This window comes from Chlamydotis macqueenii, chromosome 2, assembly GCF_036417535.1.
Source record: "Chlamydotis macqueenii isolate bChlMac1 chromosome 2, bChlMac1.mat, whole genome shotgun sequence".
Classification (NCBI taxonomy): Eukaryota; Metazoa; Chordata; class Aves; order Otidiformes; family Otididae; genus Chlamydotis; species Chlamydotis macqueenii.
Window position 1 is genome coordinate 111,653,260 of NC_141557.1, and position 15,963 is coordinate 111,669,222.

The 15,963-nt window shown below is 44.4% G+C and overlaps 1 protein-coding gene across 1 annotated transcript in view; it reads right to left on the reverse strand.

Annotated features, from left to right (window-relative positions):
• Positions 1-5,786: 5,786 nt before the first annotated feature.
• EMILIN2 (elastin microfibril interfacer 2) overlaps positions 5,787-15,963 on the reverse strand; it is a 32,986-nt gene continuing 22,809 nt past the window's right edge. The window contains exons 5-8 of the mRNA XM_086740685.1: positions 15,265-15,597; positions 14,661-14,699; positions 7,136-7,270; positions 5,787-6,199 (exon numbers count right to left, since the gene is read on the reverse strand). Coding sequence (XP_086596811.1) covers positions 5,862-6,199; positions 7,136-7,270; positions 14,661-14,699; positions 15,265-15,597 — 845 coding nt within the window. The 3' untranslated portion in view covers positions 5,787-5,861. The remainder of the gene's footprint in view (positions 6,200-7,135; positions 7,271-14,660; positions 14,700-15,264; positions 15,598-15,963) is intronic.

The window sequence follows — 15,963 nt, forward strand, 5'->3', positions numbered from 1 at the left end:
CTGTCAGATATTTTTACCAACTATCGGGATGCAGGAGTTGAATGCATCATTAGCAATTTGCTGATGACTCTCTCGAGGGACAAGAGGCTTTCCAGAGGGATCTGGATAGATTGAAGCATTGAGCAATTACCAATGGTGTGAAATTTAGCAAGAATAAATGCTAAGTTCTGCATCTGGGACTGAGTAACACCAGGCACAAGTATAAATTGGGAGCGGAGTGGCTGGAGAGAAGCCCTGCAGAAAGGGATCTGGGGGTGCTGGTTGACAGCAGGCTCAGTGTGAGTCAGCAGCATGTCCCGGCAGCCAAGGGGGCAAACTGCATCCTGGGGCACATCAAAAACGGCGTAACCAGCCGGTCGAAAGAGGTGATTATCCCGCTGTAGTCAGCATTGGTGCAGCCTCACCTTGGATATTGTGTGCAGATTTGGGCCCCAGAACTTAAGAGTGATGTTAAGGTCATTGAATGCATCCAGAGGAGGGCAACAAAGCTGGTGCAAGGGCATGGCCTATGAGGAGTGGCTAAGGACTTTGGGTTTGTCTAGTTTGGAGAAAAGGAGGCTGAGGGGTGACCTCATTGCTCTCTGCAGCTTCCTGAGGAGGGGAAGTGGAGAGGGAGGTGCTGAGCTCTTCTCCCTGGGATCCAGTGACAGGATGTGTGGGAATGCATCAGACCTAGGAGGTTTAGACTGGCCATTAAGAAGCATTTCTTTAACTGAGAGGCTGGTGAAACACTGGAACAGGCTTCCTAGAGAGGTGGTCGATGCCCCAAGCCTGCCAGTGTTTAAGAGGCATTTGGACAATGCCCTAAATAACGCGCTTTAACTTCTGGTCAGCCAAGATGGTCAGGCAGTTGGACTCTATGATTGTTGCAGGTCCCTTCCAAGTGAAATCTATTCTATTCTGTCCTCTTCTGTTTGCCAGGAATCAGGGCACTGAATGAGCTACTAAGATGGGTAAGAACTGTACTGGCAGAACTTCTGTGTACCACAAAGCCTATGTAATTGTGCTTGACGCTGAATAAACATTTAAAATACACATGCAAGCTTGACTGAGAAGCCAGAAACTGCAGTTTTTAAAGGCGGTGGGGGGAAGAGGAAAAACTTTGGCTTACGATGCTGCTGTGTTCGCTGGAAAACAAAAGAGCATCAAGACATCACACAACAGGTAGGGTTTATTTGGACATATCCACAGTTGTTTTTTCATCACACAGTTTTCATGTTCCTGGATATTGCGCTCGCTCTGTACATGAATATACGTATACACAGGCACACATAAAGCATACTCTCAAATGCACTGTTCCTTGCTGAAAGATTATAGTAATGCTCCTTTTTTTTTTTTTCACAAGCAAGATAGCAAAACAGATAAATGCCAAAACCTGCTTACATAGTAACATGTTAAGAGATGTTCTTTGAAGTCTCCTATATACAAAGAATTGGCAGAGCTGCTGTTCTGCATCTTGTCTCAGGTCTGCAGGGTACACTGAAGGAGGTTTGGTGCTGGCTCGAGTGCCAGTCTGTCTTGCAATGACAAGACACAGCCCCAGCCCCAGATATTCTTCCTGGTAACGTGACAATTTGAACTCTGTGCCATTATCTGGGAGCAACTAGCAGCCAAAGCGTGCCTGCGGTCCAGTCTCAGTGGAGTGCATAGTCCACCCGTCTCCAAGCTGAGACTGTAAATGCATTTGTAGTTTTGGTGAAACGGATCTGTATCCACTACTGTGCTGTAACGTAAGGGCTTGTTCAGCAGGTGAAACTCACTTCCAAACGCACGATGTATCCTCAGGAAACAATTCAATACTGATTTGAATCTCCCGGTTGCAACTGGGGAGCCCTTTATCTTGCATTGCCAGTGCATTTTAAAGCTACATTGGGTGGTGAGGGGCATTTTGTTTCAACTTGCCTTGCTGTGCTTTCCACTTACTGCTCGCTCTCTTTCCTTGACTACTTCTTTTTCTTGAATGGCTGCTTGGCTTCATCAAGCTGTCTAGACTCTCTCAGCTGAACTGCACAAAGTTGCTGCAAGTAACCTGGCGTACATTGACAGGATACATGGTGGAATACCACAGAAAATCCCCATTGCTTTGAGTGGTCAGTACAGAAGTGTCTCCCCTGTCACTGAAGTTTTAACAGCAAATTAAAATAATGAGGTAGGGTTTTGTATACCTTTAGTGGTGAAAATTGACATTCCTGGTTTGCTCCAAGCTTTCCTGGGGATATGATTGATTTATACATTGCCTTGTTGCCATTTCCTCCATCTGCTCTAGGATACACTTTCCACGTCTGGCCAGAGCAGAGTCTCTCTGGCTGTCAGCATGCTGGCTTGTCTTCAGATGTTCTGCTGCTAATGACCCAGCTATGGGAGTTTACCTGTCTCACAAGTGATGCTGTCTTGGGGACTTCGCTGGTTTTGGTATTTGGACAGTCCCTGAGAAACCACCTTGCCTTGTGCCTGGCTAAGGGGCTGTCAGACACGTGCCTCTGTACAGCTTCACTTGGTATGGTTTGGTTTTCTTCCTGTTTTGATGTGAAATGGGAGCACCTGGCACAACAGATCCTGTTCTGCCTAAAAGAATCTTGCAATCCTCCTCTTGCAAAACACTGCATCACAAAGCCACCTACAAAGCAGATCTAAAAGGTACCACCGTCATTTATGAAACAGGCAGCTCCCACCTACGGGATTTTTTTTTTTTTTTAATTACGTTTTTGGTTAACAGATGCTTCCTATTTGAGCTTGCGGATGTTGTTGGAAGTGGTAGTCAAATCATGAACCCACAGTGTGAAATGTCCCTTTCAGTGCAGGCATTTCCTTGTGCTGTTGCTGATTCTCACCACAGATGTAAATGCTCCGTCAGTGGGTTCAGCGTATCCTGAAGCAGGGGAGCAGGAATATTCTTCTCCTTCCTTTGAAGCTGAGTGGGCCCATGAATGCATCTGTGCTTGAGTGTCTTCTAGCTTTAATAAATGTTTTATCCAAGCACCCACTGGAGCTGCTATTCAGAGGCTACAGCACTGTGATCTTCCCAGCTGGGTGAATATGCCGCCTTGTAAGCTCCAGGAAAATAACCTCATCAGGAGGAACCTACCCTGATTACAACAATTACCAAGGAAGTGGTAATTAAGGTTCAAGTTTCCCTCTACAAAGGCAGGAGTCTAAGACAGAGGTTCCTTGTCAAAGGTTGTAGCTTTAGCCAAGGCTGCTAGAGATGGCAGATGGGAAAAAGCTCTAAAAGATGTCCTCAAAATATGCCACTGAAATTGGGCCCTGCTGTGACATAGTTTAGGGAATGCTTGATACCCATGTACTAATTCCAGTTATGGCAGATTATGAGGGCTCAAACAATCATCTCAGCAGCAGCAGATCCTGGGTACAATGAGAAGCTTTCTGGTAGAAGACGGCCCTGTCCCATTAGCGGAACTGGGCTTGTGAAGATTTGTGGGTTGGACTTAGAAATCTACTGGAGTGGTTAGGTAAGAATTGGATGATAAAACTTTTGCAACTTTACCACTAAATTTGCACCACTGCTTCTTAAAAATGTCTCACTTGGAAGGGGGAAAAAAAAAAAAAGGTTGTGTTTGCCAGCTAGGTCTCCCTAAGCACTGAGCTAATTTTGTTTGTTTCCATGAGTCATTTATAGAACAGGCAACAATAATCTAACAATACTTGAGTCATACATAGTCTGGAGCCAACTTCTTAGAGAACAGAGTTTTCTTGAGGAGAGTGAAAAATATGCTAAAAGGAGAAGTGCCTCTCCAGCTTTTCGTACATAACAAGAAATTATCTTGAAAAAAAAACAAAAACTGTTGATGTAATTGGTTTTTGAAAACACAGAAAACAATCTTTCAAAACTGAAGGGACAGACAGGAGGCCTAGAAAGGCATAGGACAGAAAGAGGCTCTTGACCTAGGACAAAAGAAAACCAAGTCCCCCTTGAAGAAGCACGCGGTTGCTAACTGCATGCTAATGCCTCACGCCCCAGCACAGGTCAAGACAAAAGTGCAGGGAAATGGGATGGGGGGGGGGGCTCCCTTTATCAAGCTGTGAAGTGCAAGTTCACTCTACATCTTTGTCTACCGACTAAGAGCTGCTCTTAGAGAAACAGCCTTCCTGCTACAAAGTACATCCAAGCCTAGCTTCTGCTTATCAGTAACAACCTCAGTTCTGAAAATCAGGTGCCAAGAGCTCTTCCTAAACCAGGTGCTTTGAAACTCCACTCCCAATTTTCTTCCTGCACTCAAAACGGCCCCAGTGCACAGGGACTGACTCGGAGCTCCTCTGGGGAGAGAAAGCTTTTTCCGCCTGCTTTTCTCAAAAGCAGCTCAACTTCCAGGATGTGATAGTTTGTTGTGGGAAGGCCCCATCTCATCGCCTGGAAACTGAATTATTGGGGAATATCTATTCCAAAACTAAGAAACAAAGGCATAAGTCTTCATCTGACCTCCTCAGATGGGAAGGGCTTCAGCTACACGTACTGTGCTGCTAACAGCACGGGGAGTTCTTCCTTTGCCTAAAGGAATTGTTTGTTCTGAGGCTATAAACAGCTGTTCTGGATTTGTAAGAAGACAAATATACTACACAAACTACTATGACAAATACAACTCTTATGCAGCATGAGCAGAGTATTAAAAAGATCAGTTTATATAAGACTATATAGGTGTCAGCTGAACAGTCCTGCTCTCACTAAAGCACAGCTGGATTTTTTTTTTTTTCAGCCACGAAAGAGATCAAAATGCTAACTCTCAAGAGACAAAAGATTGTTTTTGTTATCTCCACCGAGAAGTGGCTAGTATGAGAGGTAAAAATACCACTGCTCCAAATCTGTTTATCTACATAAACAGATGCTGAGTGCTAAAACAAGCCTCACTCAAAATGAGTGAGGATGATGCTGGAGGCTGCTACAAATAAAGACTTAGCAGATGGTTAGTTTCTGCATTTGACAGCATTGGCTAATAAAGCCATTTTCCTATATCAACAGTCTTTCCTCTGATTAGTCTACAATGCAACAAAGAAGAAAACTTGCTTTTTGATGCAAATACTGTAGGAGTGCCAGAAACAAACTTCGGAAAATTTTTTTCAGCTTTTCAAAATTACCATTTTTTCTGGCTAAGCACAGACAATTTGAACTTTTCTGACCTGTTTTATCCATTTCAAGCAACAAGATTTAAGCTCAAGAGCATCACACTTAACTGATTGTCTTTTTTACCGTATCAATTGAAAATAGAGGTAAGATTCTCCCTGCAGAGCTGCTTCTACTTGACTGGAATAAGTCACTTATCTTGTCTCTTAGCACTGTGTTTGGCCCTTAAAGGAGAAAAGAAAACTGATGCAGATGAGTATCGTTTTGCTTTGCACTACCATGGTGAGCAATTGCATTGGATAAATTGTTTATGTTAATGTGCTTGACCCCACGTATTATTAAATAACACAAGGACTAAGAAGTCATCAACTACGTCCAATACAACCTCACTTTCTTGCCCCTGCTTTACTGAAAACACGAACATAGCTGATCGCGACTGTAAACTTCAGCGAAGATGTAAACTTTGATACACTAAGGACAATTTGCTAAACTAGGGAGGAGACTGCAAAAGCAATTTAATAGAGAATAGCAAGAGCACAGTGGAGAAGTATCTATTGAGACCTGCTTGTACAGGTAAACAAGGGTTTGGGAAGCAGTTAATTTAGCTACAGAAACAGGTCTTTTGTAGCTACCTCTGGAAACAGGGGACAAGGAAAAAGTCTCAGTATAGACTACAAACCCATCACTGAAATCAAATATATAAACTGAATATATTAAAGCTTTGAATTTTATTACACTTAATTTCTTCTGAATATCTTACCCTTCTCTCCTGTTAAAGGTAAACCTAAACATGAGAAATGGAAGGATAAAGGAGAACTCCACTAAATGTGGAGTACATTTCATCAGAGTCTGTGTAGGCCAGTTTGCCTCCTGTTACGACAACGTTTACTTCATCTCCTGCTTTGAGGTGAAGAACAAGGTGAAACGTCCCAGGACCACCACAGGTCTGTTTCCCCGAGTAAGGTTTGTGATACTCCAACAGTTCCCTTCTGTACCCAGCCGTGTGGAGCTGGGCCACGCTTGCATTGGAGACGGACAGCACTGCTTCTACGTACTCGTCCCTCTCTGGGGCCAGCACAGCGGTGATCAGGTAGCGCCCTTCATATGGCGACGTGAAAATGCCTGCAGGAGAGAGGAGGGTGGGGGGGGGGGAGAGGGGGAGAGAGGGAGAGGGAGAGGGAGAGGGAGGGAGAGAGGGAGAGAGGGGGAGGGGGAGAGGGAGAGGGAGGGAGAGAGGGAGAGAGGGAGAGAGGGAGAGAGGGAGAGAGGGGGAGGGGGAGAGAGGGGGAGGGGGAGAGGGAGAGGGAGAGGGAGAGGGAGGCTGAGCTCTTCAGAGTTTTTCAAAATGGAGAGACCTGAGCGCTTTAAGCACAATGACAAACAAAGCAACACGGGTTACCCACTGCCACATACAGGTAACAGCCCGGGCAACTGACAGTCACAAGGGCAAAGGGTTGCTGCTTTTGTGTCAGAGCCCACCAGTCCTTCAGGACATAAGCAGGTCTTCTCCACATTTGGAAACCTCCTGGCCTAAGCAGCTGCCATGACTCCAAGCTGGGTGAAGAAGCGAGAGGCGCCCACATGTTCTGCAAGTCCCCAGTTGGTTAACGCACACCTAACACCCTCAAGCAACACGATACTGTGCTTGCAAAGGAGGCAGCCGGCAGTTACTGGTACTGGAGAGGCAGTATCTATCACCTCCCTCCCTTCTCTCCCCCGGGGGACACAGCTGGCTGAGCTGCAGTGAAGTGGGTTAGCGAGGAACCTCACCTCCGCTACCCGGGCACAGCTGGCCCAAGGTGGGGTGAGGAGCACTACCGGCTGTGCTGGCAGAGCAGAGATAGTGGTGAGCTGGGCCTCAGTATTACTGGGCAGTGGTGGAAAACCAGGGAGTGGTGCAAAGTGTGTGCCTGTCCACACCCACAGGAAGCTTTTATCCCAGTGTGTCTGGTTTAAGTGGACTTGCTTTCTTCATTCATGCACCAGCAAGGCCTGAGACAGCATCAAAGACTCGTAACCCATGCTACTGCCCATGTGGGTCCGTTCTTTGGCTGTTACCTGTGTTGGGGTTATAATAGTCCCCGTCATTCACAAGCACTTTGTTGAAGTGAACCACGCCGACATCACTAGAGAAAGGCTTCTGCGTGAGCCCAGCAGAAAACGATACCAGAGAGGCCGCAGCAGCAGCAGGTCCTAAAATGGGTAACAACATAAGTCAGAGTCACGTCAGGATGACAGCCTCTCCCTGTGCTGGTTTATAATCCAGTGTCTCCGCTCCTGCACATATTCCACTTGGCCTAACCCGGTCACTTGAGGGATGCCAGAATTAGCAGAATACGTACTGCTGGCCCAGCTCCCAGGTGTCTCACCGTAAAGTTTACTAAGCACCATAAAATTCCCGCCTTGGCCACAGCCTCCTTTTTTTTTTCCCCTTCTAAGGACAAGGTACATGGCTTGTAAATGCTGGCAGTGGAAATCCTGCCACCCTTCAATTCAACAATGCTTCTGCAACAGACCTTCTTCAGGATTGAGGCTGCCCTTGGACATCCCTGCTCTACCACAATGGCAACAGGAGTGATAAGGTGCGTAGTTCAAGCCAGCTTTCCTAGTCACACTGGGAAGCTACAGAGTTTAGTTCTCTTGCCTTCACTGCTGAAGGGTAGTGAAAACAGCTACAAGAAGTAACACTTCAGTATTAAAGCAAAAAGAGTCATCACTGGGGCTTTTCTCTCTTGCACTTCTCTTTTGGGGGCTCTTCACTCCACTATTTTTTCTTCTTTTTTCAGTAGATCAGACACTTAGGTTTTTTATAGTGGCTATCTGCTTACTAGCTAAATGTTGCTGTTAGACAAAATACAATTTGGACACTTAAGACAAATCTTTACTTTTAACAGACTGGTTTAATGGCAAGTGTTTAGTGATCAACTACTTGTCAGTCCCATTTTAGTTCCCTCCCCCCTAAACATTTCCCCTAAGGCAGTAACACTGCTAGAGGTAGTCAGCTCTTCTGGCTTTAGTTGGCCAATTAGGTAAAAAACAAAAACACTTAAAGTTTGTCCTCAATTGCTCTTTCTGTTCTACTCTGTTCAGGTAGGATTCATGTCTTCTCTGCATTGTTTCACCCCTGCCCCTTTTTCTGTCTTCCTTAAAATAAATGTTTGGCTTTCTCAGAATCATAGAACCACAGAATGGTTTGGGTTGGAAGGGACCTTAAAGATCATCTAGTTCCAACTCCTCTGCCGTAAGCAGGGACACCTTGCACTAGACCAGGTCACTCAGAGCTCTGTCCAACCTGGCCTTGAACACTTCCAGGGATGGGCAACCTGTTCCAGTGCCTCACCACCCTCACAGTGAAGAATTTCTTCCCTGTATCTAATCTAAATCTACCCTCTCAGATTATATCACTTGAAAACTGAAAATAAAAAGTGACAAAACTTCATCTAAAATGTGGATATACAAATGAACTGCTATTTTTTTTTTTTCTGAATAACTTGATATGTGGGGGTGGAAGGGGAAGGCAAGGGGAAGACATGCCTGCAACTTCAGAAATGGCAAATAACTACCTTGAATTGCCTCAGGGGCTAGTAACCAGCTGCCTCATGTATCTTTGGAAATCTCCTTATTCAGTATTTTGTTTCATGCTCAGAAAATAGACAGAAGGCCTTTTTCATTACTCCTACCTGCCAGCGCGCCTACAGGTACTCCTGTAAGCTAAGATGAGGTTATGTGAAAACATCAAAATTAACTGCAGGAAGTCTACTTAAGCAGCTTCTGTAAAGCTCCACCACCTTAACGCCACACTACTCACAGAAAGCTTCTCTTTGTATTCTCAGCTTACCCTGGGACGCAAATCAACTGAAAATGCACCTCAACTGACTTCTTGTTGGCACACTTGGAGAGGTTTCTTTCCCCTGCAGTCATACTGCACAGATGGTAGAAGCTATTTGCTGCCTGCCCAGAAACTCTCTCCTCTCCTTTTGCAGCACTCTGCAATTCAACAGTTCTGCTCAGGCTAGTGTCATCTGGATAAGGAAGCAACTCCTGCCCTGGCTCACCATGCTTCCTTCCTGCACTAATTGCTAGAATAATTCTTAGAGTTTGCTGCTGGAATTGCTTCAGATCTGCAGCCTAGTTTAGCACATCATCTCTGTTTGTCCAAAGGAGAAATCTTAAACCCCTCTAAATATCCTGTAGATCAGTTTAGTGAGCAATACAAGGAAGCACAGGAAAGATGCAACGTGTCTACCCTCCTCCCTGCTTCCAGAGGCAACTGTGCCTGTTTGCAGCTTTCACAAGTCCTACCACCAGTATTTTTTGCAGAACCTTACACAGAGGTAAACCACTTTCTCTTAAATGTCCCCACTTGCAAACACTCTTCTTCATGCAAAGACCAAAGTTCAGCTTCTCTAGGCAAGGTCCAGGCTTGGAAGCTGCTCTCACTGAAGCAGTTAGTGTTGTGGAATTACAAAATCAGGAAGAAAAGTTTTAAAGCATTTAAAATACTGGGAACCACATGCACATCTCTGATGAAGAAACTGCGAGGCAGACGAAAAGTTTCTCAAAAGAGTCAACCAGTTTTACAGTTTCTAGGGGAGGAAAAAACTCTGACTTCAGACATATTCCAGAAGGTTTCACTTTATATATATAGATATATATACGTAAGCAGGAGCACATATGTGTGCTCATGGCAACCTAAGCTAGTATAATACATAGACGTAACCTAACAAAGGCCACCCATGTATCTTCTGTGATCTTTTGACTCCTGGGGGTAGCGAGGCCCTCCAGAGGGATCTGGACAGGCTGGAGAGCTGGGCTGAAGCCAATGGGATGAGGCTCAACAAGACCAAATGCCGAGTCCTGCACTTCGGCCACAACAACCCCAGGCAGCGCTATAGGCTTGGGGCGGAGTGGCTGGAGGACTGTGTGGAGGAAACGGACCTGGGGGTACTGATTGATGCTCGGCCGAGCATGAGCCGACAGTGTGCCCGGGTGGCCAAGAAGGCCAACAGCATCCTGGCTTGCATCAAAAACAGTGTTACTAGCAGGAACAGGGAGGTAATTGTCCCCCTGTACTCGGCACTGGTGAGGCCGCACCTCGAGTACTGTGTTCAGTTTTGGGCCCCTCACTGCAAGAAAGACATTGAGGCCCTGGAACGCGTTCAGAGGAGGGCTATGAAGCTGGTGAGGGGTCTGGAGCACAGGCCTTATGAGGAGCTGCTGAGGGAGCTGGGATTGTTCAGTCTGGAGAGGAGGAGGCTCAGGGGAGACCTTATAGCTCTCTATAACTTCCTGAAGGGAGGTTGTAGTGAGCTAGGGGTCGGCCTTTTCTCTCGTGTAGACAGTGATAGAACTAGAGGCAATGGTTTCAAGCTGCGCCAGGGGAGATTCAGGCTGGACATTAGGAAATATTACTTCTTGGAAAGGGTAGTCAGACACTGGAATGCACTGCCCAGGGAGGTGGTGGAGTCACCGACCATGGGGGTGTTCAAGAAACGTTTGGATGTTGTGTTGAGGGATATGATTTAGCTGAGAAGTATTGGTGATGGTTGGACTGGATGATCTTTTAGGTCTTTTCCAATCTTGATAATTCTGTGATTCTGTGATTCTGGGGAGTCAAAAGATCACAGAAGATACATGGGTGGCCTTTGTTAGGTTACGTCTACTTCCACCCATCTGTTAGTTGTATTTCTGGTTCTCCAGCTCTCTTTTGACTTCCCAGCACAGTTCATGCCTCCCACAGAGCCCAGGGGCCAGAAGGAGTGAAAAAAGAAGAAAAGAAAAAAATGAAGCAAAACAAAACGGTGCACAGCAAAGGCATTTTCTATCAAGATGAAAGGAGAAAAAAAATAACAGACTGTAATGGTGCTGCTGATAATTGCTCAGCAACTGGAATGAGGACTCTTCAAGAATCGACACAGAAGAGAGAGCATTAGTGTGTAATTCATTTGTCACTATACACTTATGACTCCTCTGCATATGGCAGGAGTAGGGAGGATTTCCTCTGCTTGGCCAATACTCCTAAATTTAAAGCAGGGCAAAGTGCATAATTTCAGTTAGAGCAAATGGGAAAGAAATATTAGCGATTTATCACCTCCTCACCTTTTTTTTTTTTTTTTTTTTTTTAACTCTTCAGTTTGATCCTAACACATCTCATTTTCAGGAACATTCCCTCTGCTTATGGGATGGCCATGCAGCACAGCACAGTGCCACACGGATTTCCACGAGCCAGTGCTCAACGAAGCTTGGCCCATTAGCTCTGCTGTGGAAAGTCACAGTGTTTCTGAGGCGGATAATAACTTGCCCAGAGTGTTATGAAGACGCTGCTACTCTTCTCCTGAGTCTGTTAGTAAGAACTCTTTCTGCTCTTACAACTCCTACCTTTCGCATCGCAGCAAGAGGAGGTTTGCCCTAGCACTTACCTACCACTCATTACACAAATACCCATCTCCTACCCCATCCTTCAGCACGCTTCTGTGAATTGCGCTGTTCTTTCATGCAAACAGCAGCAAAACACAACCACTGCTGCAACTGCAGATGATTGCATGTCTGTTACCTCAAAGTCAGCAAACACGCTTTCCCCTGTGCTAGACGACCGATGTGTACTAACGAGAATACTGCTCCCTGTCCAATGATCAAAAGAAAAAGCTAAACGTGCAGCAGAAACCGCCACAAGCGGGTGATTTACGTATTCAGTAAACTTTCCTCAAATCAAGGACCACTACAACAACATAAATCTTACATTACAACAAACCTCATGCCTTTCACTTTGAAACGTGTCCTACAGGCTTGCTGCCTGGAGTCACATGGAGAAAGTAAAGACGGTTGAGTATCAGACAAGTAAGAAGAACTAAAAAGCCAAAACCAAAATTAGTCCTTTATCTACAGGAATACATACAGCAGCATTTGCACAGTGGTAGGGCACACTAGCTCAGCTATTTTCTTTATTATACTGTTTCTTCTAGAGAGGAGTGACCACCCTCCACTGCAGCTGCAGGGTTAAGGACACATGCAACACTGCAGACTGCATGAAGGGGGAGAGTGGGGAAGCCAATTTGCACTTTCAGTGACTTTTTTTCACTGTGACCCTCTCAGTATGCTGATCAGAATGTCCAAAGCCTCTTTTTGGCTCTGTCTTTGCCTTGCTGTATGACCTGGAGATCGTACAAGTGTTTTCTCATCCGTTCCCAGACCAGTTCATCAGCCAATTCATTACTTCTGCCTCTGCACTTTTATTTGCTCCAGCAAACAAAAATTTCTCATAACTGTAAAATTGCCATGCTTCAGTAATATTTGCTGCTGATGTTTCTTTAAATAACAATTGGTTCAACTCTTTCTGTATTAAAAGGGATTAAGTGGATTCTCTTAGGTCCCAACACTGAACTGACCTTTGTCATAAACTCCTTCCTGTGAAAACAGAGCTCGTATGTAATACTGTGCCTCATACTCTCTCATTAATACCTGTAAGTCCCTGAAGATCTTTACCTACCAAGTTATATTGTAAGATGCATGCAAACAGACAGCTAATGAATCCCAACAACTCAAGAAACTCTTCAGTATTGGAAGTATGCAAATTGTGCCTCAGCATTCAAGAAGAGCACTAAAGTGGGCTCGTTTAATCGCAGGGGACAGAGCTGGAGCTCTCAGCTTATTCCTGAGCAGTGCTTTTATATAACAGAAGCTATTCAGAAACAGAAATGAAAGGGAGTACTCAGAGGCCAATGTAATAATACAAGCTTCTTATTTTAGCAATTATTACAACAAGGTCTGATCTTCTTTCAAATTTGAATTTCAGTGCCACAAAATGTACTGGGTGAAAACCAGCAAAGACACCCTAGGCCTGTGGCCCTGAACAAATCAGATATTAAGGATTCCTTGATGCCTTATTTAAGCATTAAGTTCCTCCTCCAATAAGCCAAAAAAATCTCCCGTTCCCCAGCTGTTAATTTCTACAACACTGTTAACTGCTGAATTCTGCCCCAGAACGCTCTCCTTCTTTGCTGTTTATAAGCAGATACTGACGATTAGAGACAGTGGGTGTAGATACTCTTCCATTCGATGGAAGACTAATAGCTACGTGCACCACAATTACCTCTCTGTTTTTATGACTACCTGACATCAGGGTTTGCAAGGCATTTTGGGGGAAGTTATAGGACAGATCAACAGGTACACCTTATATTTAGATAGGTCTCCAGGGACATGGACCAGGAAAAGGAACTCCTTGCTCAAGCCCACCACTCTCTGAATCCCAGGGTGATATTGTTTCTTAGAGCATGTTCCACCAAGCAGCAAACAGGCGTGCTGCCTGCCACATCCTGCCTTTTCAACACTTTTATCATCAGCTTACTGTTTCACACAGTTTTAGCATAAACTTATTCAAATATTGCTGTCTATAAATGGCAATAGGCTGTACAAAGTGGAAGAAAACCCCCAGGAAATCAATTTATCACAGAAATCTAGACATGTATATTGGCTTTGCTGGCACTAAGATAAACGAACATTTCTTTACTTCTCATCTTCTTCCAGAAGCCTCATCTATTGCTGCTTGTTCTTACCACTACAATCCTCAAATGCAAAAAAAAAATTGCTTTAAGGGAAAAACAAATTTTAAATTAGAAAGTATAAATATCAGAATTACAGCGTGATCTCTTTACAGCTCTTTTTGTCAGTTCCCAGACCAGAATTCAGGATGCGCATCTGTGATTTTGTTAGGGCCATCAAACTAAGTCCCAAGGGTAGGATTTTGGATGCCATAAATCCCTACTGTTTCATTTTCATCTATTTCTCATATTTCCTCAAACAAATCTAGATGAAATAATTCTTTCTGAAGAGGGTGTGGGAATATTCACTTTGATCCCAGATACCATTCCCCGGGGTTTGATAATATCTTGAGTACGAGGTTGTACTCAAGGGCAGGCAGCACCCGATGTATTTATCAAGGTTAACTAGCACATCCCACATGAGATGTATACCTGTTTACCATACAAATCCATAAATGAACTGTGATATTAACAATTATAAAAAGTAAAAAAAACCCCACAAAATCAAGAAAACAGCATTTTGAATCTTTAAACTGTGGTTGTCACTGGGAGCACTCCTGCTTTCACTGAAGACAAGAATACAAGCCCTTGTGATTCTAACAAAGCCACAAACTCCCCCACGAGGAGGATCAATTCATGCAGTAGCTCAGATACTAACAGTGTTTCAAGATCTTAGTCTTGGCCCTATTCATATCTTATTAAAGGAATATTAAAATCATCAGAAAGAAATATATATATATTTTCATTTAAAAAGAAAAAAGGTCAGTACTAATATTTGCTAGGAAATAGAAACCCTTTGTATTTTAAAAAAACTCACTGAGGTAAGTAACAATAACCCAAAATTAATTACTTTTCAAAACCTCAAAAATCTCATATTTTCAAAGGATGTAGATAATGTTTTAATGCTAAGTATAGCAAAAATCTGTCAGATTTTCCTCAATGCTAAACTTAAATACTAAAAATCTACACACTCTTCTCTCAACCATGACTTTCTAGGGACTGATATAAAGTACCTGTAAAGAATTTCTAGGAAACAATTGCCTTACCTTGCGAGTCGGTGGTAGGAGGAGATAACTTTGGGTATCCTACAAAGGAAAAGTAGTACGTGTGACACAGTACATAATGGAGTCTGTTATGACAAAGTATCACTGCAGTCTTCTAAAAAGCATCCTTTGTTACCGAACAGCAACTTATCAAAATAGCTACCAAATAGCACCTCCTATGAAATGTTCAATTATTGTTAAACTGGTGTGGTCATGGCAAAGAAAACCAAATTCTTACTATAATGTACTAAATCTACTGGCAAGCAGAAAAATAATTTAAGTTTCCTTAGTGGCAAAGACTGCTGTAGTTACGAAGGATTTTACATCAGCCCTGTTGACCTCATGCTTTGTGCAGCCTTGGCAAAGGCAACAAAACTGGCACTGAGTTTCCCCTACTTCTGTAGCCAGCTGGAGGTTGCAAAGGCCCCTTCACAAATCATCTCAGCCATTAGTCCATTCTCAACAGCAACAGCTGTAATGAGCACCCACAAAAGGCTGAAAGGTGGCTGGCAAAGCGCAACAGATCTCAGCGTCACCCCTCTAGCAAGACCTAGCATGTCCATTGCAATTAGATAGGAGTGATTCACTATGAGTTTGGTTCTCTCACCTGGTGCTCCAGCATACCCTTCAGCAATGGGCATGGTACTTTGACCAGCCTGACCATCCACACTCCTAAGCCGCCCTCTTCCTGACATTAAAACAGTGCCAGGAGGCCCTGCCTCTCCAGTCTCCAGGATGATCCCGGTTGTTCCAGGCAGAAATGGCAAGACTCCTGACCCTGGCAGTGCTGGGCGCGGAAGAGGTCTCAGCTGCGGTGGCTGGAGAGGTGTCCTCTGTCGTGGGGGTTGTATCCTTGGCCTTGACGGCAGCAGGGATATGCCCGGCTGGGGCTGCAGAGGTGGTCTTGGTGGCAATGGCTGTCGTGGTACTTCTGATCGTCCTTTGAAGTGATGAAAGAGGAGGAAAGATACAGAATTATTTCCCTAAAATAGTATGTAAAAATGTGTAATTTTGTTTAAAAATACTTTAAAATAAGACAGAACTCAATTTGAGGCCACCTTTCCCTTTAGACCCATTCCACTCTTGCAGTGCTACAGACTCCTCTCTTTCCCAGTCTGCGACACAGGGAAAGGGGTGAAGATAGCTTGGAGACAGGACAAGCAGTAGCCAAAATAACCCGTGAACATTCACCTGCTAGCCCAGCTTTGACTTCCTGCACCAAGCGAGTTGTGTATCACACCTATTCCCACCAGTGTCTTCATCTCCGTTGCACGCTTGCTCTCTCTACATTCACTTCAGTTCTCCT